Source organism: Micropterus salmoides, unplaced genomic scaffold, assembly GCF_014851395.1.
Source record: "Micropterus salmoides isolate LMB-PRFRI ecotype aquatic unplaced genomic scaffold, ASM1485139v1 Ms_hic_scaffold_2, whole genome shotgun sequence".
Classification (NCBI taxonomy): domain Eukaryota; kingdom Metazoa; phylum Chordata; class Actinopteri; order Centrarchiformes; family Centrarchidae; genus Micropterus; species Micropterus salmoides.
This window is the reverse complement of record NW_024041150.1, coordinates 35,653,035-35,677,585: the sequence shown is the minus strand read 5'-3', so window position 1 is coordinate 35,677,585 and position 24,551 is coordinate 35,653,035. Positions and strand designations below refer to the sequence as shown.

Sequence of the window (24,551 nt, the reverse complement as noted above, 5' to 3'; positions counted from 1 at the left end):
TGTTTTCCAAAATAATTTCTTGGAGCTAGTGAGATCTGGCTTTCTGCGGCTAATTTATGGATACCATCTGTCAAAAAGCAGGCAGCTTCCCAAATGTTCTGCAGAGTAATTTACCTGCAGAGGATAATCAAGGCAGTCGTCTTCTTTCACTATTGGCGTGCGTTTAGTGGTTGTGGGCACCTCGTACGTCATCACACTCCATCTAAAGACACACACACACACACACGCCGATGTCAAGCACCAGAAAACAAACTTTATTATCAGCTAATCAGATCAGGACGGGAGGAGACAGGGAATCGGAATTTTCTATCTGTGATTGCATCGCTGAATATAAAAAAAAACAGCAGATCAACAAAAATCCACCGTGCTGAGGACAAATAAACCATTAAGCAGCTGCAGAACATGTGTAAACTTTCTGACCTATTTGAGTTATGTCCATTTTAATTAAAGAATTTTTGCCCAAAGGTTAAGATTGATACTACTCTTTCATCTGTACGGTAATTATGAAGCTACAACCAGCAGCCAGTTAGCTTAGCACAAAGACTGGAATCAGGGGGAAAAACAGCTAGCCTGACAAAATTCGCCTACCAGCACATCTAAAGCTAACAAATTAACATTTTATAGCTCGTACACATGTTGAAGTGTACAAAACGACTAGGTGTGTTTTTTTAAGTGCCAGGCTATTTCTTGGCAGGGAGTAGTAGCCTCTTCATGCTAAACTAAGCTAACCGGCTTCTGGCTTCAGTTTCATATTTAAAAACAGACTGACATGAGAGTGGTATTGTTCTTTCTCTCAGCAAGAAAGCAAAAAAATGTATTTCCCAAAATATCACACTATTCCTTTTACTAAGGTTTAGGTGCCTCAGACTGTTGCAGAATGAGGAAGATGATTTCGTAAGGCACTCAGTCACATTTTTACAGCAGCTATAAGCAATTCAGTCCTCAGTCCACCTGCAATGGACTTTGCTTGCAAGTCCAAGGAACATGACAAGAAGCTAAAGGAAAACAAAGCTAACATGCATGTGCAAACCTGGTTTGACACTGTTTTGTTGCCCCCCTCCACCCTCTTCTCCCTCTGGTCTTACCGGTCCAGCATTTTGGTGGTGGCTCTCTCCAGCTTCTCCAGGATCTGCAGCAGCTGAGCGTCATCGTCACAGAGGCCTCCCCAGCCCAGAACACGAGCCAGGTCGTTACCTGTGCCCAGAGGCAGCACACCGAGCTGGCACTGTGGAGAGAGAAGATAATCAATTTTCAACAGCACAAAATATTACAGAAATTATAATTAGTTTATAATCCGCAAAACAAATCAATTAAATCCCATTTTTAATCATAAAGCAGCAGAAGACAAATGATTTATGTTTGTAATAATATACCAGTCTCATCAGCTTAAATCACAAAGAGAGTCTGCAACGACTGAGAATTATCTGCACAAACCCAATTCTGGTGTTGGATATGGACTTTCTCTTTTCCGCCTCAGGAACCAACAAGACAAAATGTAGGGGTAAAATCAAATGCCCTAATAATTAAACATATAACCACACCTCTCCTCTCCCTTCCAAACACTAGCTACCCTCCAGGCAGTCAATGGACATAAAGTTGTTACTGTGATGTAGAGAAAGAGCTCAGTTAAAACTTTATGGATGAAAGATACATTTGTTACAGATTAATAACTAACCACTCTGAAACTCTTGCTCCAGTCCATGTTGCCAAGCTGGTCGGCAACATGTACAGCTGAACCAAAGCCGTGTTTGCCGAACCGCCCTTCTCTGCTTCTGATTGGCTAGTAGTCCTTAACTAGGAACTGCGCATGTGCAACTCCCAACAAAGATCATTTAGAGACAAGATGTATCGCTCCATATCTAAAACGAAGCCTTCAACACAGGGTGAAAAGAGGAGCTGCAGAAATGTGCAGTATGACAAAAAATATGGTGTTTTTTGAAAATTAAACCATGTAAACTGGTACAACACCTAAATAGGATTTTGAACCTGAAAACGAGCATACCACCTCTTCAAAGAGTGCAGGATATTACACAGGAGTCATGTTTAGTCAGCATGACAGCATCCTTACACTGATGTTTAGGGACACAAATATGAAAAGATGCCCTCGACAGTTACACATTAAATTATTTCATCTTGGGTGTCAAGTGAATGAGACAACAGTAGTCAAGCAGTAAAGTGAAATACAGAAACCTTATTTCGACCAATAATTGAAGCTTGTGCCTTGAGTTATGAAAGGTAATGTGTCCCAAATGTCATCTTCAAGGACAAAATCAAACTGCAACATCTTGCATCATAAAGACTAATCTCTGATGGTGATTGCAGAAGCAAGCTCGTGTGTGGACAGAAACATCAGACTGGCTCGCCCTTGACATTAATGGGTCAACCTCTTTATTATTATTAAAATTATTCAAACTGATTTGACACAGCACTTACTTATCAAAATTAAAACACTAATTTAAAATTAAAAACCATGTTTTCCAACATGGTATTCATTAACTCGGATTAATTCCATGATGTTGACTAATTAGTTGAGGTAAGCAGCGTATCATTGGTAATTTTACCCATTGCCGCCCTCACTTTCTCTTCATATTAAGATAAAATGCATGAACCCAAACACAAAGAAACAGTCAAAAGCAATAAGCATATTATAAAGTGGTGAAGTGCTTAGAGATATCAGTTTCAGTCTTTCTGTATCAAATGTTAGTTTGTTCCAGGGAAGATGCTGAAATCTATCCAAAGTCTAGCCAGTGCCCTTTTAATGACGCCATCAATAACTGTTTGATTTAATACTCTGACATATCCAGTAATTGTATACTGGATATTTTTATCTTTTGATTAGTTGGAATGTTCTCTCTTTTTTAAGCCTCTACATGACAGAATTTGTGACACCAAAACCTGTTAAACAGTCCAGACCTCCTGTGATCTGTAGCGTCATCTTTCACACAGTAAATCATGGGACATTATCCTTCCCTGACATTCATTCTTTATTGTTCCATTTCCCTGTATTTCCTAATTCACTTCGGCTAGAGTTTGGTCAAAATATCAACAAAATGTACTCGCCAGATGTTCAAAACTACAGTGCATTTTTCAGATTCCATTTCAGGTTTCAGGAAAACGCACAGCACCAGTGAGCACAGTTAAAAAAAAAAAAGTTTTAATAATTTTTCTATCATATCAACATTAGTACAAGAGTCTGCTGCTTTTTCTTGCCCAGTGTTCTCTACAGTTACCTTCAGTATTACATCATTGTCCCCTCCTCCTCCTCCTCACCTGTTTATGGAGGTTGAGTTTATCCAGCTCTGAGAGCACCCAGCCCACGCTGCCGTCTCCTCCGCACACCAGGATACGAAACGTCACAAACTTCTGGAAAAGGCGTAGGCTGAGGGAGGAGAGGAGTGGGATGGGACAGGAGAATGAGGAGAGAAAGAGGAGGAAGAAAAGCACTAAATGTTAAGAGGTAGATGTCATGAAAAGGCAGCGGAATTACAGCATCAGCACTTCCATTAAACCGGTCGTGGCGGACTGCAAACACCCACGAGTGAAGCAATACGAGAGTAAGAATACAGCCTGTTAACAAGAAAATCTAAGACTTTTCTGCTTTGCTGTAACCTAACATAGAGGCGTATTATTTATTTTATTTTATTATTATTCTTAATTTTCCCCCATCAATCACCAATTTAGAATTACAATGATTCAAAAAAAGTACCCGAGCTCTGGTCCTCCGTTCATCAGGTCAAAGACTTGCGCCGGGTTGAGAAGCTGCTTGAACTTGCGGAGGAACTTCACCCCCTGGTTGTCTCCACTTTTGGAGTTCACCAGGACCAGGAGAGGACTGGTGCACGACGCTGAGGCGGCCTTCCAGAAGCCTGAAAATAAGGTAATGTAAATGAATGTAAACATTTAACATTTAAGTCCATATGTTGGCACTCACACCAATCATGTTGAGAAAGCTGTGGATCCTGTATGCCAAGAAACTCGTGCAATTCAGGGGACAGACTTTATTTGTGTTAATGTCTAAGATATGTCTGAATAAGACAAATGCTGCCCTTTTTTTGGTAAATACGCTGCAAATATCCTTCTTTTCTTACAATTTCTAATAAAAAATGTTTGTCCAAGCATGCCAAAATTTTTATTTTTATTTACATGAATAATACAAGGTATAAAAACGATTTTCTTGAAATGCAACAGTAGGAACAGTCAAGCCCTCTGCATCCAAAGGATCGACACCACTGGAGTTAAAAGGTGACATTTGTGAACTTCGATCCTACTGTACATGCAATACTCTCCACCAGAGAGCCTGTATATGTGTCTCTGTATGTGTGTGTCTTACCATCCGAGTCGATGCTGTTAAGTGCAGTGGGAGGGATGATTGACACTCGATATTGACCCAAGGGACACACCTTCCCCATTTGTTCTTTACAGCTGTTGTGGACCTGCGCGCACACATACACACACAGAGTTAGTGGTCTCCATAGTAATTCTATATTTCAGTAGAAGCAGAAAGGTCATTACATTCCTCTGAAACCCACCAAATGTCAGTTCTGTAACCTTTACAAATACCACTCTGATTCGTTTGTGTGTGTTTCCCTGTGTGTGTGCTGAGGATTAATTTGCCCTAAACACAGAAATTCAGCCTTTGCTAAGTGAAACTGTGAGACGGAGTCGAGTTACATCTTAAATCACATCGCAGTGCAATTTTTCATTAGCTGTTTTTCAACAACATAAACTACATGTTTTAAAATGAATGTTATATTGTGTACTCCTACTAAAGTGAAGGCTTACAGGCGGGTGAATTGGATTGACTGATCGTTTTCTGTGCTGGTCTGAACACTATGAGAATAAATGAGACCTTCAGCAAAACTGGTTTAAATATATATTGAATCATGGTGAATCCATTTAAAACCAAGTCAATAGCTTTACATTAAAGTTGCATTCTTTCAATAATTTATTGCCTCTGGGGGATAGCTAACAAGCTGTAAACATAAAATATTGCCAAGTAATAAGTTGTACAAACAGTTGCTTTGCTTGATATCCTCCACAAAGCAACATTATTATTTATTTGGAGTCGTGTTTCTGGCTGCCCGGCAAATGTTGGTCCACTTCTCACTCTCCTTTTAGCTCTGTTTTCGTTTCCATCAACTCCTGAGTAAAACATCTGGCTCTTTAGCTGCTTTTTGCTTGTTCACCAGCTATCAGCTGACTTTCTCCCTTTTGTTTGGTGCTTGGCAGCTAGTGTACAGTGGATTTTGTTAGATAAACAATGCTGATGAGAGCTGTAACAATTAACCAAAACAGTAAAGTTGTGGGCTGCCCAACCAATTAAATGAGCTGAAAGACACTAAAATGCAACTCTAAGAAGTTGCATAGTGGGGTGGTAATTGACCCTTTGCTAAGCCACGCCTCCCTTATTTCCTGTTACTAAGTACAATAAACTGTCGGACCTGTGGGACGCCTTTTACATGGAGCGCAGCCATGAAAGTGTCGGACCTCAGTTAGAGCGAGTCCTATAATGTGCTGTGATTGGCCAGCTGCGTTTTCGGGGCGTGGCTTAGTGAAGGGTCAATTCCCTGTGGGTTTGACACTATGAAACATTTTACATTACACACAGTAATTTAAAAAATGTATTCATTGTCAATATAAAAATATTGAATAGCGCAGCTTTGGACAATTAGCAAAAACTAATTATCTCAAACATTTCTTTAAAGGAACTTTTGTCTAAACCTGAAATGTGGATTAGCTTTACTATCTTGTTATTCCTTAATTACAAGTTTTGTTTATGTTTGTTGACAACATGCAGAGTTCAAGTGTTTGTGGTAGTCCTGTGAAAGTGTCCTGTAATGGGACATATTGAGAATCTGTAATGAATTAAAATATTCTCTTTTTCTTGCTCGATGCGGTCAGAGCATAAGACAGAAATCTATCAGCCCTGTTTTATTTCTATTTATTTTTACCAGCCCTCTTCCCCTTCTGTGCTGCCATCCTTAGTGCACTGAAAGTCACATTTTCCTGTGCTAATATTAACGTGTCAGACTGGCTCACGAGCAAACAAAAGAAAATGCAATTTCAACCTGTTTCATTCAGTTTTTGAATCAGAAGAAATATACTGCATATTAGAAACGCTGTAGCAAATGAAAACATTTTCCAGTGACAAATGTTTGAATGCACATTTCCTTTAAAGACTGAATCAAAACACTTCCTGTAGTATCCTGAATAGTTTGTCTGAAGTAGATTTAACAGCTGGGAGTCAAAATTTGGGAAATTTAGATCAAGACGTGGCTGTTTTTTTCCTCCCACCAGTACGATAATTAATTGGGACAGCTCTGTCGACTCTGTTACCATGAATATCAATACCTTTATATCACGGATTATGATATGATGTTTGATCAGATTCATCTAAAAGCTGTCACGGGTAAGATCTTGAATAACTTTCAGCTTGCAGTGATGTCCTAAATAAACTGTAACACTGATTTGACACGACAGTTATTTGACAGGATACAGGCCACAAGCAATCCCACTCACGATGGCTTTGCACCAGAGGCAGCGCCAGTCCTGCAGCCGCCGCACACTGCCACAGTTCCTGTCACACACCACACATTTGGCACTGACCGGCAGGTTACCTTCCAGCCACTGGTGCGGCATGAACACCTGGGAAAATCATGGGAAAAACACGGTGCAGAAGGCTCGTTTGACTTGAATTCAAAACAAATTTAATCAGGTCAGACAGGAATTATTTTAACCCATAACAATGCATCATACTCCTCCTATTTCCATCCTGGGTAACTTATAATTACATTTAAGTGAAATCTGATATCTTTTTTTAGCTTTAGCACACAACCTGCAATTTAAACTAAAGCTCTGACATGTTTTCTCTCACTGAATGAGTTGGATATTGGGTTACATGCGCTTAAACGCATAAAGCACAGCCTAATCACTCACCCCGTCCTCATCCTCAACAATGTCATTTCCTATGGAGGCCAGTGTGGTCCATTTGCAGTTGTTGGTGGAGCGAACTGCACAGCGCTTATGAGCCTTGAACTTACAAACTGCAGGGGAAAGATCATTATATGTCATGTTAAGCTAACTTAAATAAACAGCCATGACAGTTAAAACACATAAAGCGCATCAACACAAGTGCTGGGAAAGGTTTTGCACATTCACAGTGTAATTTACCAAAACGTTATCTGGAATATCCTTTGCAACTTAGATTAAGTTCGACAGCATCATCTCTGGTGGATCTACTCAAATGCAAAAGGTTTGCACTTCTGGTAGAGGGTTGTGATAAATGCACCCACCAAATGTCTTCTATTTGGTCTGTGTCACAACTGGTTGGACAATTTAACTTTTTAAAAATATTTTTAGGATGACTCAATTATTCACTGCCTATTATTTCAGAGCTGATGTTTATGTTTTGCCACCATGTATTGCTGTTATCAGAACTTTGGTTCGGCACCAGTGTAGTTTATATGAATCAAGACGAAATGTTGCTTAAATAGCTACAGCATTTTTAAACATTTGACAAAGTTTTTATTTCATACATTTCTTTGTAATTTTTTTTTTTGGTAACTCAAATTATTTTGTTAGGATCTTTAGGAATTAAGTAAAAGGACAAATCAAGAACAAGCATTTTAATTAATAACCAACAAAACAGAAATTTGCTAAAGACGTTAAATACCATAAAATGTGTTAATGTTGACTGACCTAAAAACCCTACAAAGCACGTCTGTTCATATGTTTTACAGCTGATACAAGAGGGGTGAGGAATTGATTTTACTCAACTGTTTCCAAGGTGCAGTGTGTCAGACCTGTGATGAAACCTGCCTCATCCTGCAATAAAGAGCTATAAACCTACTTCTTTACTTCCACAAGCTTTAAATGCTTTTCTAACAGTACTAACACTGTGAGTAAAAAGGAGAATGTCCCTGACGTTTATGTAACGGTAATTGAGATTATTGCTCTGGTTATACCAAAGATATTTGATATTGGCCCTCAGAAAATCACGGTTGGTTTGCACAATCTTTCAAGGATTGTCTTTGAATGTGTGTGTGTCAATGTACCTTCACAGGACAGGCCGTGGGAGGTGACGCCTGGCAGAGCCTCTCTGCAGACGTTGCAGAAGGTCGGTCTGGCGTGCGAGCAGGCGTACCAGTTGTGCATCCCAGAGAAATGCTCCATGTTGAATTGGCTGGCCTGGGGAAGGACAAATATGGAAGGAGAGGACAACGACATCAGCAGGCTGTGTAAACTGGATGGGCTTCAGAGGTGGAAACGCAGGACAAAACACAAAAGGACAAAACAAAAATCACCAGGGCACTACATCACAAATAACTAGCCTGGGGGAGGAGAGATGCTACAAGATGGGACGATGCCTTTTTTAACTTCATGCTGAACTAAACAGCCAGGGAAAGCATGGATACAAGGATAAGATAATGACATCAGCAGTACATTGTGGCCCCAGGACAAAGACATACAAGGATAGAGATGCTACAGCTGACTGGCCTGGGCAAAGCAGGTCCACACAGGCAGAATATAAGCATAAGCCGGCGCTTTAAAAGATAGCAGGATAAGACTGTGACTTCAGTGCTATCACACTAAACTTCCTGACAAAATAATCGCCTTTCTCCTTTTCAGAAAGTGTTCATAACTCTAGAGATATCAAAATGCCGGCTCCGAAATAAGGGCCAAAATGCTTTCCACAATTTGATCTAGCAGAACTAGGAACGCTGTGGAACAACACATGGAGTGGTGTACAACAATGACATAAGTTAAAACCCTCAATGCACTGTTGTAAAATGCCAGGATCCTCAGGGATGTTCCGCTCAGCAGCTCACAGTCTTCAGCTCTTTTTATAGCCTATTAAAGCAGAGGATCTAATTTTATGAGAGACATCCATCTGCTGGCAAAGAGCTCAAATGAAAGGCAGATAAGAGAGATCGGATAAAGCGATAAAAGGGTGGAACGAGAGAGAAGGAGGAGGAGAGTATTTTCGTCCAAGAAAGTCGAAAAAGTGGACACTTTGAGAAAAGAACAGATTGAGGAAGAATATAGGAGTGAGGTGTGAAGCCTGTTCTCACTAAAATATACTACACACTCATGACTAGCTTTTATCAAAAGATTATCAATGTGGCACATTTCTGATATTCTGACAGTCAGCCAGCAGAATAAATAACAATGTCAGAATATGAAGAGACTGCTGGGGAGATTAAAACGCTAATACCTCATAGGTTTCCCATTTTTGGACGGATTTGAGAGCGCTGATCCAGTCCTCCATTTCCTTCCTGCTCTCGGCACATAACATAAGTTTGCGAAATGGAGTGATCACCTGAGAAAGAGAAAGAAACAAAGGAAAGATGGAGCTTGGAAGTGAAATATTTTCTTCAATACATGTAAGAATATCGTCAGTCAAATCTATGTACTTCGTGTACTCATTTCTCATGTCACATTATTGGGAATAACAGCCTTTTACAGCCACGCTAGCAGCTCAGTGAGGCAGTACTAGGGCACTGCAGCGCTTTGAGCTAAATGTTAACATCTGCATGCTAACACACAATGACAACGCCAACATGCTGATGTTGAGAGGTGTAATGCTTATGCTAACAATTGCTAATTAGCACCATAGACTGTATATAAGAAGTGGACAGTCATCGTGACGTCACACGTTGGTTTGTGGACTGCCGTTTTGAAGCCTCGAGTTTGGCCGATAGGGCCCCACCGGACGTGACCATATTGACCAGAGACGGTGGAGCTAACAGCTGTGTGTGAAGGTAACTAGCTTGCTTAGCTAGGTGCATCTGTAATTCACGTTAACTGTCATTTTAACAGGGCTAACCTAAAAACTAAATGTAACGTTACTCACCAGAGAAAGTAAACAGCCAACTCCTAATATGCTTTTTCAACGGCACTGGTTAAATTTACACGGTGCCATGGGATTCACCTGATTGACAGGTTGCAATGGTAACAACTTGTCAATCATAGATAATCCCGCCCTGAAGCATACTCTGCTTTATGGTCTATTTTCCTCTAAATGGGAACATAATTTATTAAATCAACATCATGTTACATTGCAGAAGACTTGAAACTAGCAAATGAGACCATAAACTCATCACGAAAGTGTTTACTGAGGTAATAAATCAGGGTCATTTTACCATTATTTCTTTTTGCAACCAGAAGAGTCGCCCCCTGCTGGCCGCTCAATATAATGCCGGTATAAAGGATTTCCGCGTTCGCCTCAGTTCTCAGACCAGAAGCTTCTCGCTTCATTAGCACTAAACACAAAGCTTAGACTCATGGTTATAAACCAAAGTATTAGATAAATCACAACTTATTTTGGTGCTAGATAAAATGTCAAGGATCACCAGATCCATCCAGAGTGCAACATGACCACCTGTACCAAATTCCATGGCAATCCATCCAATTGTTCTTGAGACATTTCTCTCAAAACCACAAGTGATAATGTCATGGAGGTGCTAGGGAAAAGTCAGGGAATCACCAAGTTATTAGGATTCATCCTCTGCACTCCATGAATGTCTGTACAAAACTGAATGGCGATCTGTTCAATAGTTGTTGAGATATTTCAGTCTGGACCAAAGATTGACCGACAGACCAGTATTGCCGTCCACAGACCTACGGCGCTAGTATGCCCAAAATGCTAATAACAGTGTTTCTGAATTAACGCTAGTCTTAGACTTAAAAATATTCTAATCTCTTTTGCAAGTCAAATGTACAGTTCTGAAATGCTTTAATCCACATTATAGACATTTTTAAGACCAGTATTGTTGCTTACCGTGAAGCTGTTGTTGATGTTCTTGGTGCTGGTCTCGGCCACACTGGCGTCTGATAGGTCCACTTCATCAAAAATCAGAGACTGACGGGAATAAAGACAAACAATGCAAACATCATCTTATCTTATTTTGTATTTTATCCAGGTACTGTACATATAATTACACCATTTATTTCCCCTGACACCTCTCAAACACATATGAACCACTAGTAAGGTAATACAGTAGATGTAATAAAAATTAATACAATATCTTTCCAACTTATTACTTTGGTTTCACAGCACCCTGAATTGCATTTGCGATGCTTACAAATTCCAAAAAAATGTAGTTAACTTAAAGCTGATGTATGCAGTTTCACACATTTTTTGTACCTTGCAGTCTTTGGCATAGTAGAGGGTCCTCCCTCTGAGTTTGAAGTACCTCCTCTTCCACCTCTGAAAGGAACTGGTCTGCTTTAACAGGATTCCCTCCTTCACACTTTTCTGTGGGTCAGAAAAAAGACAAAAAGGGGTAGAGATGGGAGGAGAGAGAGGAATGGAAAAACCAGACGTTAGTGCATCCAGATACTCCGAATTACTAAAGTGACAGCCATTCTTCCTGGAGTTCACACATAAACAGAAGGAGATCAGTGTGGATAGTGTCACTAAGATGTTTTGGGTATTTGTTTCGAGTGATACACACAACAGAGATGGAGAGTGCGGCTCAGATGAACAAAGAGGTGTTGACTGAATCTGTCAAGATAGTAGTCAATGACAGAAACATTTACTTAAAAGGACTACACCAGGGTGTTTGTATTTTCAAACACCTTACAGTGATTTTCTGAAATGTATGCTACTAATGATCAGATGATCAGATTTTCCCTCATGTTTCCAAAAATAAGTAAGTAAGTAACGCTTGGCTGTGTGTCATTATGCGGTGTGTGTCGATAGGAGATTTAATGTCGCACAAACGTCAGAGATAAGCATTGAAGCAACAGTGATGAGGTGATGCAGCAGGTAGCAGGTGCAGCCGTCCATGTCCGCATGAAAATTATGAGCACGGCCAGAATGCGTGATTTGATACCATGGATTTGCTGAGCAGAAACTCCCCACTGATTCTATTATGGTGGCTGGTGTTCGACTTGATCTTTGTCTGTGCCTTTGTTTATCATGCACTCGTTCTTTCTCTCTCTCTCAATTTATGAGTACATGCCCTGAGAGGACAGAATGCACCATGGGTAATCAATTTGAGATAGGACAGTTTCTCAAACAAGAGGATACCCAGGCCCAGTGATGAGACACCAGCGCAGGCACGCGCACACACACTGATACAATCTTAGAAGTCTGATCACGTAACTGATGGCTCTCGCCATACCCGCACATTTATCACCTAATGTAGCAACATTCCTCGCCACGACAGCTAAAATAAGATCAGCTTCGGTTGACATGCCTGTGACATTCCCATTGAGATAACATTCCTGCATCGGTGTGTGTGCCAGCTGCATACTTTAAAACCAACATCAACTGTATCAACATATTTTGAAGAAACTGGAATGGATCAACTGAAAGTGTTTGAATAGCGAAATCCAACAGTTCCTTAAAACAGGAAGGTAGATACTGAAAACATTTCTTGTAAAAAAAAAATTACAATAACCTGTGCTGGGATAATATTTACACAGATTTTTAGAGGAAACAATGAAGCACAAAATGTTTAATGTGTTTCTATAAAACTTGAAAACATGGATTACATGATCCAACAGGAATGGTGATCATGTTGCTCTTCTTGAAAAGAAAAGGACAAATGTGTGCTAAGTGTAATAAACCACAATGAATGAGGTAATCTAATTATCACCAAGGTCTCCGTGTTCTTAACGTCATCTGTAACAGAACAGCTTGCACAACCTGCTCTGCCACTGCCCCTACCACCTGTGGCGAAGGTACAATGTGCGATTTAGTGTGACAACATGTGTCAAAGATGTTTGAACAGAAGACTTAAAAATATTACTTGTGTAAATCAACTGGTAGTTTTGACGGAGTAATGGTATTTAAATTTGAGTAATTTGGCTGACTGGTTGTTTGTTGTTTTTTGGTTTGCTTGAGATTAAATTTAGCAGTGCAATAGACCAACATTCGTATATCATGAACATTGAAAGCTCTCAGTGTTAAAGAAGATGTTGTTTTTGCTATCTCCAAAGAAGCAGATTGCTAAATAGCACTGTAATAAAAAGACGTGACAGGCAATGACAAAATATTCTTCCCATAACACAGGTATGTTGTTTTTATAGCTTTCTCAAACAGACTGAACCAGAACAGTTGGCTCGGCAGAGACTTGGCAGGGTCTCCTGATCAGTGCATGATCCGCAGATCTGCTCTGAAGGAAAATTCTGCACTCAGACAGGAGGTTTGCCAACTGCATGACACGGGAATGTGTGTGAACCTTTAAACGTCAGACAGAAAGTGAAAGTGCTTGTGACAAAGCAAAAGATACAATGTGATAATAGCATCACGCTTCAATATCAACTGGGTTTTATCTGGATAAAAGACACTTTAAATGACCCAATTCAGTGTATCTCTAGGTTTCGGATTAATTCAAAAAGTATATGTAGGACTATGTATATTCACATGTTCATTGTCTCACAAACACAATGCTAATTTAGTAGCCTAACAAACAACCACACTTTCTTTTGTGCTCTTGGAAAAGATTACTAAAACTACAGATACAACCCGATGACTTTCTAATAGTCGTGTTAATGCATTACAGTTGTTATGAAGTTCAATTGACCAGAAGGTAAAACACAAGTGTGTTGAGTATTTAGATTATACAGTTGCTAGCTATTGATATCAAACATTAACACTTTTTTACAGAAGGATTGACAAAAAGTGCAAAGTAATAAAAACGGGCTAGGTCAAGTGTGTAATTTGGTTTACTTATTCTTTGATAAGATATTTCAAGATCTAAATCTCATAACCTTTACAAAGTGAGATATTGTGGGCAATGTTCTTTATTTGACACAGATGGATTGAGCAGTTTGGAGTATTTTGTTGGGCTAATGTTGAATAAACATGTTTACTCCTCAAGTATCAGAACGTATTGTTCAGGTATCAAGCTGAAACCCAAGTATTGTATTGGCTAAGATGTCAAACACGATACACAGCCCTATTGCTAGCTAGTGCAGTTGCTTGCTAATATGTCTGTATTAGCTGCTGCCTTTGTGTTTGTACATATTTAATTTTTATGTTACCTGTATTTTATCCTGTGTATTAGCTTGTAAGCTGTGTTGCTAGCATCTTGTACATTACTGTTTCTTAGTTCCCCATCTCTCTCCTATCTCACTTTCACTCATCTGGGTTTCTCTCTTTTCTCTTAATCTTGTGTGTTTTTGACTCAATTTCTCTGCCTGTCCACGTTTGCAGTAGCTACTGGCCTTCAAGGTCTGAACAGAGGTATTACTACAAGGCAGAAGCACCGCTGAACCACTGATGAATCTAATTCATCGCTCCATCAGTATCTCACTGCTCAACTGCATCTCTGTGTGTGTTTGTATACACTTGTCGGTGATATATCCCGCCCTGTGATGGCACATATGGCTTCTTGTGCTCTCAGAGTGCATGTTTCTCCCTTCAAATTAATGTGCTTTTACAAGCTGAGGGAGAGCAAATCTCATATTGTCACATTGTTACAGAGAAAGTGAGACGAAGAGGAATAGAGGAAGAGGAGGGGGAAGGATTTATGGTGTAAACCATGATAGATAGCGCAAAGGTATGGATCATCAGCATAAGGCGATAGGAAAGAGAAACAGAGCTGTGAAGGCGGCGAGCAGTGAGAAAGAGAAACAAAAAACATCATGCAAAAAAGGTGCAATGCAGAAATGACAAAAAACAGGAACTCGACACAAAAGAGTAGAAAACAAAAGAAATGCCTTGAGGAGGAAGACGAAAACAGACAAAGAGGGTGTAAAGGTCTGAACTACCTGATAACAGCGAGGTGCAACACCCCGGTTCCACCAATCAGGTTTATCTGTAGTTGCCACAGCAACACCAACAGGGGCCGTCAGTCAAGAAGCTAATCAGTGTGTTGCTGTTTGACAAAAGCGGCTCATAACATAGCAACCACTGATATAGCTGAAGGACGTACCAACATACCTAGATTGCAACTCAGGATGTTGCAATCTAGGTGAATCTTATAGTGGCCGGTGGCTGCATTTTAAGTGGTGCATCATTGATCCCCGGCTGCTAACATCGGGCTAAGCTAGATCACTTCACTGTGAAAATTTCTTTAAAATAGCCTAATGATTAATTATTAAATCCTCGTGAATTACTGTAAAGCTGGTGAAAGCTAGTGTTAAATTGATGTGACCATACAGTAAAACCCAAACGTCTCCAGCACATAAAAGATACGTGTGTTGCTATGTTCACATGCACATCAATGCCGTTCCACACAGTTGCTCACGTATTGGCTACATCTAGCTAAAACTGCTGCCATCTAATACAACTGACCGGCAATAAATCTAATAAAATTAAATGTCAAATTTTTGGGGAAACTGTTGTAACATTCTTAAAAATTAGACTAAAGATCAGAAAAATCTCTCAGCATACAACTACAGCCTCACAATTTACCATACAGTTGAATCAACACCTCTACAAAACAGAAAAACTTAACCATTATATGAGTTATATGCGTTTTAGCCGTTTTAGCTAGTTGTACCTAATAAATATGGTATATAATGACTGACATACGACATATAAGGGAAGTAAGCCACGAACTTGCATCGGTCACATTATGTGAAAAAAGGTGTTATGTGTACTGGGAACCACCAAGACGGCAACTAGCAAGAATTAGAGTTTAGAGAAACAAAGTTTATTTTATGTGTGTTGCAATTGAGCTTGTACATGGGTGTAACCGCTTTTGCGTTAACACTTTTGGGCGGGTTGTTGAAAAACCAACGAGGATGGATTTGTAAGAGCAACCACACAAGTTTGCATCTGGTGAACATCATGCGTGAATGAAACAGTAGAATGAAACAGTAAATTTAATTCCAGAAGACACATTTTTGAAGGCAATAAAACTTTCGTTTCTCACAATCTGGGTGCAAAGTTTAACCACATACACAGTGTTACTATGCCGACTGGTGATATAGAATAAACTAGACTGCCTTTACTTTAAATGCTCCCACTATTATGCACAGGTAAGCAACATGTGTGCCCTTCTCACAACACCTCCTCAAGGCCATTTATAATTGTATGTTGTAACTCATTCTACCTTTATCAAAAAATTGGGGCTCCAGCAATTTGAGTATTGCACTTGGCCATATGTTGATTTCCATAATATTTTGATTAATTGTTCAGCCCTTGCACATAGGTATATCAGCAGAGGAAAAAAGGCACACGTGTACTCTACATATGCCTTCATAAATAAAACATATAGTGTATGCAATGGTCAGGTTCTGCACCAGCTTGTGGTCAAATTGTAGTCACATCCTTAATGCTGTATTCCTCCTCTCCAGCTGAGAGACAGTCAGATCACTGTATTCATTAGAGCAGGACTAATTACATCACAACAATCAGCCCCAGTAGATCTGATGTGCACACACACACACTGAAGAGCTGTGAAGTGGATATGTACACAAGAGCACATTACCACACATTACTTACTCATCTGCAAAATTGCACACAGTCAAACAGAGCTCTGACGTGCACCCACACACAAATCTGACTGATTCAAGCCTTTTCTTTTGTTCTTTTTGTATTTGAGTCCGCTATATTTTAACAACCAAACCCAGGTCACACACATACAAACAAACCGATTCACATGTGCCGTCGGGCATGACTGACTGTAAACAACAAACAAATGACTGAACTTATATCTATTTACTAGAGAGCTGAGTGACCCGGAAACCAATTTGTAAAACATTTACCAGGTTTGCAGAGCTTCACGTGCTTCTTTGCCATCAGTAGTTAGACAGCTTACCAACCAATGTGATTTAGCGTGATGGAAAGCTGCCACTGACAAGGACGAAATGACTGAGACGAACTCAGCCATTCAAAATCTACAACTTCAGATTGAAAGACCACAGGAATAAAAATCTAAACAGTATAGTAAGCTTGATTTGTATTTAAATGCTGCAACGTTATGAAAAGCAATACACATTTATAACAAAAGACATGTGTTGTATGTAAATTATTGTTGTAAGCGGGGGTGATTCATTGTTCGTGGATCTAGTCTGACTTCAGAATACCAATCAATGAATGCATTTCTTTTTGTCAATAAACTGATTCATCATTTAGCCTATAAAGTCAATCAGCACAAATATTGACACTAATGTCTTTAATGACTTTTTGAGTATCAAACACTCGATCCTCTCGAGGATAAGGCTGGATATGTTTTATAATTTTCTTTTTGTCAATAAATCCTGTGAAAAGACCAAAGTTTTTTGCTATTTTATTGAAGATAAAATAAACTCTACCAACAGGATTTCCTCCCTCTCTAGCAGCAAATAAAATGGCACATGGTAGACCACACAGACAGTGTGAATACAGAATTTTGCCACTACACTAGTGCTCTAAACCTACTGCTGGAGTTTCCTGTCCTTCCCAAAAGAATGCATTAATAAAAACCAAAATAAACCAAACTACCTGCAGTGTAAATACAAGCAATGGAACCTTTAAAACATGGTTAAACGTCAGCGTATCCTCCACCATCTATCCAAAATGTCCCACATGTCCTCTCTCACACACACTGACCTCTTCTACAGGGCGACTCTCCTGTAATTTTTCAATGTGACAGGAGTCCAGTTGGTCCTCATGGCTGAGCTGGTTGTCGTCCCCTTGTCCCCCTCTCTCAAAGCGAAACAAAAGGGGCGCCATGCAGCACCCGCTGCTTTGACACAATCCCGGCATCGATGACCTAGCTGTGTGTACTAGCTAAGCGGTACTAAGCAGTACTTTTACTACAGTAAAATACAACTAAATGACCTTTACCTCCAGAAGGGCAATAACTTTCAGAGGCATAGGGTGGAGCGGGATCTGCTCAACATCTACTCTTTTCTGATCTATTTGGATCGTTCTCTACCCATCTTTTTCTTCTTCCTCTTCTTAAAAAAGATTTATTCAACCTTTTTTTTTTTACTATTTCTAAACAAAATGTGCTTTTTTCTCTATATATCGGTTCCCTCATACACACCACCTCGGCCGTAATGTCACACCAGCAGCTCCTCAAACAATACACCTACTTCCTTCCTCTTAATCTTCCCTTTTCGTGTAGCCACGCCCACTCAGGTGTGTAGGACACACCTCTCTCTCTCTCACACACACACACACACACACACGCACGCACACACACACATCCTGGAGATAAGCTGGAGCATGCTAATAAGCTCTTCACCTACCTTACATGACACATCAGGCGTGGTGTGTGTGCGCTCATGTAAGAACGAGCCTATTTCCTTAAGGCTATAAATAGAACTGGAAGAACCTGTCTGCTTGGCAATGAGGCACACACACTCAGGACAATAACTGCTCTTGCTTGGACACTGACCAGGGCATGAAATAAGTTTGAATACGCATGCACGAACACACACACAGCCAGTCACATCATATCAAATTGATGGGGAAGATATTGGCACCCCACTCTGCTTAAGTGAGCTGGAAACGTCACTGTGATCACACAAACTGATGTCTTGCCAGCCTGCATGAGGTGTCCTGACTCTGTGTGTGTGTGTGTGTGTGCTGCCTACGCGCCATCGTCGGACTGCTTTCAGTGTCAGATCAGTGTCTCATCTGCCAAGGCAAATTACAGCGAGTGTGTGTGTGTGTGTGTTTTCTGCCAGTCGGCATTTCATTCCGTCTTTAATGAGCAGAAACATGCTGTTCCCTGCAGACTCACTCACTGACACCAGCTCTCTCTCTCTGTCCGTCACTATGTCTGTCTCTGTCTTTCTCTCTCTCCGTCCTTCTGTCTCTCCTCCTCAAATTACCTTTTTCGCTTTTCCTTTCCAAAACTGTAGAGTTCTCCCCCCCCACCCCCATAATTCTCACTTTTGGTTACCAGAATCAGGTCAAAAGAGCTTCGTTAACTTTAATGAGTCATGTATCAAAGTTATGATGTAAAATTACTCTGATAGGCATGTTATCTTCTGTCTAGTCCATTTGTGCTGCAGTATTTCCCATGATAGGAAAAAAAAAAGGGCAGATAGAAATGTGCAGGAAAACATGCTGCTTCATTAGTGATCATACCAGTCTCTATTAATATGTGTTAAAATTAATTCAAGCAGTTTGTTCGCCTGTTAGCACTAGACGAGGCTGAATGTGTAAAGGTGAACATGAGTAAAGGTGGTTTTGAGACCGTAATTAGGTCCTACTGGGATTCCTAATTGTTTCTCTGCAGAAAAGGGAGCTAATCATTTAATAATTTGTGAAAAGAAAATGGAAAATAACTAGGGCCGTACGATTTGGAGAAAAAGTCATATTGCGATTATTGTAGACAATATTGCAATTTGTGAATGCGATTCGATTATTATGGAACAAATGGTGAGTATTTGCTTAATTATCAAGGAATGGGCGAAATACTGACATTGTGAAATGTTTATTTCTCAACTTGAACAAAGTTAAACAATATTTATAACAATAACTAGTAAAACCGAACAAGGGGAGTGTGTTTACAGAGGAGGCAGCTTGAAGCAGCACATATTGGCACGCTGGCACCGGCTCAATGTACATCTGTCTAATGCAGAGTCTCTATCCAACCTGGAGGAGGAACTGTACATGAGTGTATTAAATAAAAAGTATAAGGTTTAGTTAATAGAATACTGTTAGTATAACAATAATATACTACATTCTTTGTAATTTCATATTATAGTATTCTATTTTACCACTAGTCGAATTAAATCCAGTTACAGCTCTTTCATTTCTGTGGCTTGTTTTTATTTAATTCTTGTGCAGGACAAAGGCTCTACATTGGTCTCTAATTTGTTAATGCTAAGTACTAACTTGTCAATAATCATATTGTTCAACATTTAATGATTTGCTGTAGGACATCAAACCAGGCTGTGCTCGGTTGGTTGACTGACAAGCACGTCGGCTCTTTTCAGGTTCAAAATCTTATTTAGGGGTTGCACCAGAACATGTTTACATGGTTTCTTTTTCAAAAAACACATTTTCTGTCATATTGCACATTGCTGCAGCTCCTGTTTTCACCCTGTGTTGAAGACTTTGTTTCAGCTATGGAGTGATACATCTTGTCTGTAAATAACCTTTGTTGGAGTTCCACATGCGCAGTTCCTTGTTAAGGACTACTAGCCAATCAGAAGCAGAGAAGGGCGGGTCAGTGAGAAGCAAGTAAACACGGCTTTGGTTCAGCTCAAGGGGGTAAGCCAGAGATCGGACAGTGAAGCCGACCAAAGCCTGCATGGACACCCAAAAATGACATCAAAACCCTGTGACATCCCGTCGTACATGAGAGATGTAACCATATTGCAACTCTCAGCAATATAAAAAAAAATATTCGCGATCAGTGACGCTGCGTTGGTGTTTGACAGGTGAGCCTCGTAGGTGGGCTGAATAATCAGTGACGATCCGAGTCCGGCAAACACACTGAGCATGACACTTTTTGTTGGCGCAGCTATGCAGCTACCAGAATTACGGTGTTCTGCCGTTGTTCTACTTCATTAAACCACGGTTATGCTGCACGATCATGTGTAGTAGACACTGGTGCCAACAGGAAGCAGCCCTGTAGTAGTATTTTATTGGTCCAAAACTGCCTTTACTGTATACAGGGTCGCAGGTCTTCCAGAAACGTACAAACTAAAATGTAACACTGAGCCAAATCCTCTGACTGCTTTGATGTGACTCTGGGGATCCGTATCAAAGACAAATACTTTGTTAAGTATCAGTATCAAAAAGTACACTCTCCTCATTCATTTCAATGACAGCAGCGCAGAGAGCCCTTACAAAATAAAGGCAGGGTGGTTGTGATAGGAAGTCCATCATGGCTCTGCAACGTCATCAGGTAGTGCAATGGCAATAAAATGCACTGTAACATGAACCAGGCTAGCCGACTGTTTACCTTGGGATCACTGGGACAAAGGATCAAACGAAAACGTAAGTTTTACAGAGTTGTAAAACCTTATAGTTATTGCAAAATGCTCTGCGGTGTTAAGGCATTTCATCAGTCTATATATATTCAGGCAAAGTAAAACTTATAGTTTTTCTAAACAATCAACAACTGTTTATTCATGAGTTACTGGAAATGACAGATACCAACATCCTCTTTTTATGACAGGAACTAAACGAGTTCATGTGAAATGTCCCAATTTTTGGAAACAAAATGGTACTTAGAGTGTGGGCTCATTTACTGGAATTATTCTAAAGTATGTCTATGATGATATTTTTGAAAATGCTGCATGAATTTTTGTGCAAAAGCATCAACATGCCTGCGTTCAACCCTAGAATAAAATTCAGCAAATCTTATTTTAATCTTTATCTTTCCTTAAAGCTCTTAAGGATTAAAACTGTTGTTATGAAACACTCATTTCAAAGACTATGGTATGAAGCCTTTTCTAAATAATGGACAGCAGCTGTTTATTCATGAGTTTCTGGAAACGACACAGACACTGGCACTTTCAGGTGCGTCTTTGCCAGAACTAATTAAAACAGATGCACGCTGGCTGTTGCAGACACTGAACCCTGCTGACCTTTCAAATACAGTCGTGTTTTTGTAATCACGAGGCCACGCTGTCCCCCGGACGGACATCGCCGGAATGCCAAATGAAGCTCGTCCCAATGTCACCAGCTGTGGTTTCAAAATTCTGCTGTTACTCCTTTTGTCCAGCAGATGGCAGACTGAGAAAGAGATGTGGGTGGGAAAACCCAGAAGAGGCAAGGTGATGTGGGTTGCCCGGGGAGTGAAACAGCAAGGCAGAAATCAAATGAGGGCTTTGGAAGGAGAAGGAAGAGAGAAAACTTGAGAGAAATATGAAAACGGACCGAAAGAGAATGAAAAAGAAGAGGAGAGGAAGAGAGGTGCAGCAATTTGTACCCGTCAGATCTGGCATGGTTTTAACTCTTCAAAGCCTCCAAGCGGTGTGTGTCTGTTGGTTTATAAATAGAAATGTACACTGGATTCCCCTTGTGGACACAAATATCCATCTGTATACTTAAAACACAAAAAACTCACGTTTCTGTGTGGTTTCTTAGGCTACAAATTATTTTAAACACTTTACACAAGATATCCGCAGCTATCTAAGCAACACAGAAACACATCTGTGCATGTTTAATTTACTAGTTTATGCTTGAGACACACGCGGACACCACCTGGACCGTCCTGATGCTGCAAACCCCACCCGTCTGGGGATCGGAGGTGAACAAAACACACAGTATCGTTTGCACTTTGCAAATAACAGCTGACCCGGGTCTGGCATCGTTAATTACACATATTTTCTCTTTTTCTATTTTTTGCTTTCTGACATTTCAACTTGGTAATGCTACGACATGCAGGGGTTGCCTTGGTAACAGCCCGACTTTCAAATGAACCTTCTGAAGCTCAGAAATGTAAGAACACACACATGTAATAAAAAGTAGAATGTATCACTCTTTTCACCTGGACACCTTTTTTTCTGTTAATTGAACAGAAAGTAAACCAGACATCCTGCCTGCCTGCGTGTGAGCTTATGTATCACCCTTTGGTCCCTGACAACTTTTATTTAGCCAGAAACTGTGCAAGAAACAGCAAGTAGCAAGCAAGGCCGATCATTTGAAAAAGAAACGCCTTGCATCATCTGTCATGCATAAACAGGTTGTCTGACCACACACACACACACACACACACCCCGAGTCAGAACAAGGCGTGGGAGGACCTTGCACCATGGCGACCACATCCTGTCTCATGTACCTCTGTACATTTATTAATAGACACACATACACTAGTGATATGCGCAAAAAAACTGCCGGAGCGAATCTAATGACACTCTGTCATACTTTAGATGGACAGGTTGGGTGGAGACGGACACAAACAACACACACACACTTCCTCTCTCTCCGACACACAAACACACATTTCTTCAAGTTTAGCCACATGTCATGTTTGTAGGCTACGTTAATGTGTTTTTGAAATATCATCCAGTTTTTGGCTTGTGAGTGTGAGATTTGTCCAGTGAAGGACACATAATCTGCTGCTGCTGGTGGGGGTGCGATTGCCTTGGAGCATACGGACCAAATCTGGCTCTGATGCTGCATAATCCTCACACACACACACACACACACACACAGTTTGGCACATGTGCACATGCAGCCAAATGAAACAGATAAGTCTCTCAGACAGAAAGAGATGATGGTAAAAGAGAGGTGGAAGGTTTTCTTAATGTGCCGACGCGATTAGTATGCAGTCCCTGTTGTTGGTGATTTGTGATGTTAATTGTGGTTGGGGTTTTTTGCGCTGTTAGTGAGCAATCGGTCAAATAAAGCTTTTATATTTGAAATGGAGGAGAGAGGGTAAAAAAAAAGGATGGAGAAGGAGAGAGAGATGAAAAGATGAGTGGGCAGGCGAGCGGTGAGAAGGAGAGCAGAGGAGAGGGAAGAATAGGAGAGAGGAAAGAGAAGAGGAGGAGAGAAACGGGAAGGAAAGAGAGGAGAGGAAGGCTGAGTAGAGGAGAGATAAAAGGATAGGAATGGAACAGAGGAATAAAGGGAAAGGGGAGGGAAGAAGAGGAGAACAGAACAGAGGAGAGGAAAAGAGATGTAATACAATGAAAGGAAATGAAAGGAGAGGTGAGGAGAGAAAAGGATGTGATGTAATGCAGGTGGGGCAGAAAAGGGGGAGAGTAAAGATTGGAGGAGATAAGTGAAGATGGAATATGGGTGTGTTGTGTTTGTGCACACTGTGTGCTGTGGCTGGTGATTATCCCCGATGATCACACCGTGCTGTTTAATCTCGTCTTCCCGCACTGATACACATCAGATGTGGTGGATGCCTGTGTGTGCTTGTAACGATGTCTCTAAGGACATGTACACATGATTAATTTGAGATTTTTTACATGAATTTAAATACATTTAAATAAGATAGTGTGTGAATGTTTGTGTGTGTGTGTGTGTGCAATGACGATGCGTGTTTTTATGTCCTTGAGCTGTCAAGATATAATCGCTCTTGGAATTTGTACGACACCTTAGGACTCACACACAGTCGTTTTTCCATCACCTCAGAGAACATTACGCTGACTTACATTCATTTCCAGGAGACTTATCCTAACCATAAACACTCCTTGCCTAACCCTAACCTTAACCTGAACCTAACCCTCACCTTAAAAGTCTTCACCCTGAAATTTTATGGATCATGAACAGATTTATGTCCCCACAACATGAGTGATACGTACCACACACACAGCCATAAACAGACTACTCCTGACCTCTCAACTCATTCCCCAACATTCTCGGTCACAACATGATTGCTGCAGTAAGTGAATCCTGCTGCACCTCTTGCAAACACTGCTGACAGTTATATTTAGTAAAAATCCCCTTAATTTAACCATAATATCCAAACCAAAATTGGGATTTCCTCAAGTTTCTTCTGCTTCATTTGAACAGTTTTTACTACTCAAGTTACATATGTCTGCCAAAGATAGTATTAAAATTTTCTCTCCTATTCTATTTTTACCTCCTTGAATTTCAGGAAAGTAAACTAAATTTAAAATGTTAATTTAAAATCAGTGATAAAAGCAAAGAAAGAGAAGGTGCAGTCTGTTAATCTGAAAATCTGACTAACTGACATTCTTGCAAGGTTAAACATTTTTAAACCTGGGCTCCATTTCCC

At 40.3% G+C, this 24,551-nt stretch overlaps 1 protein-coding gene across 1 annotated transcript in view; it reads right to left on the bottom strand.

Moving 5' to 3' along the window:
• The window catches only part of si:dkey-172j4.3 (diacylglycerol kinase eta), an 84,421-nt gene that overhangs the window by 24,935 nt on the left and 34,935 nt on the right, over nucleotides 1–24,551 (bottom strand). Inside the window, exons 4-14 of the mRNA XM_038731544.1 lie at nucleotides 11,147–11,257; nucleotides 10,781–10,861; nucleotides 9,215–9,319; nucleotides 8,055–8,187; nucleotides 6,937–7,043; nucleotides 6,520–6,645; nucleotides 4,331–4,433; nucleotides 3,707–3,866; nucleotides 3,271–3,379; nucleotides 1,086–1,225; nucleotides 115–202 (exon numbers count right to left, since the gene is read on the bottom strand). Coding sequence (XP_038587472.1) covers nucleotides 115–202; nucleotides 1,086–1,225; nucleotides 3,271–3,379; nucleotides 3,707–3,866; nucleotides 4,331–4,433; nucleotides 6,520–6,645; nucleotides 6,937–7,043; nucleotides 8,055–8,187; nucleotides 9,215–9,319; nucleotides 10,781–10,861; nucleotides 11,147–11,257 — 1,263 coding nt within the window. The remainder of the gene's footprint in view (nucleotides 1–114; nucleotides 203–1,085; nucleotides 1,226–3,270; nucleotides 3,380–3,706; nucleotides 3,867–4,330; nucleotides 4,434–6,519; nucleotides 6,646–6,936; nucleotides 7,044–8,054; nucleotides 8,188–9,214; nucleotides 9,320–10,780; nucleotides 10,862–11,146; nucleotides 11,258–24,551) is intronic.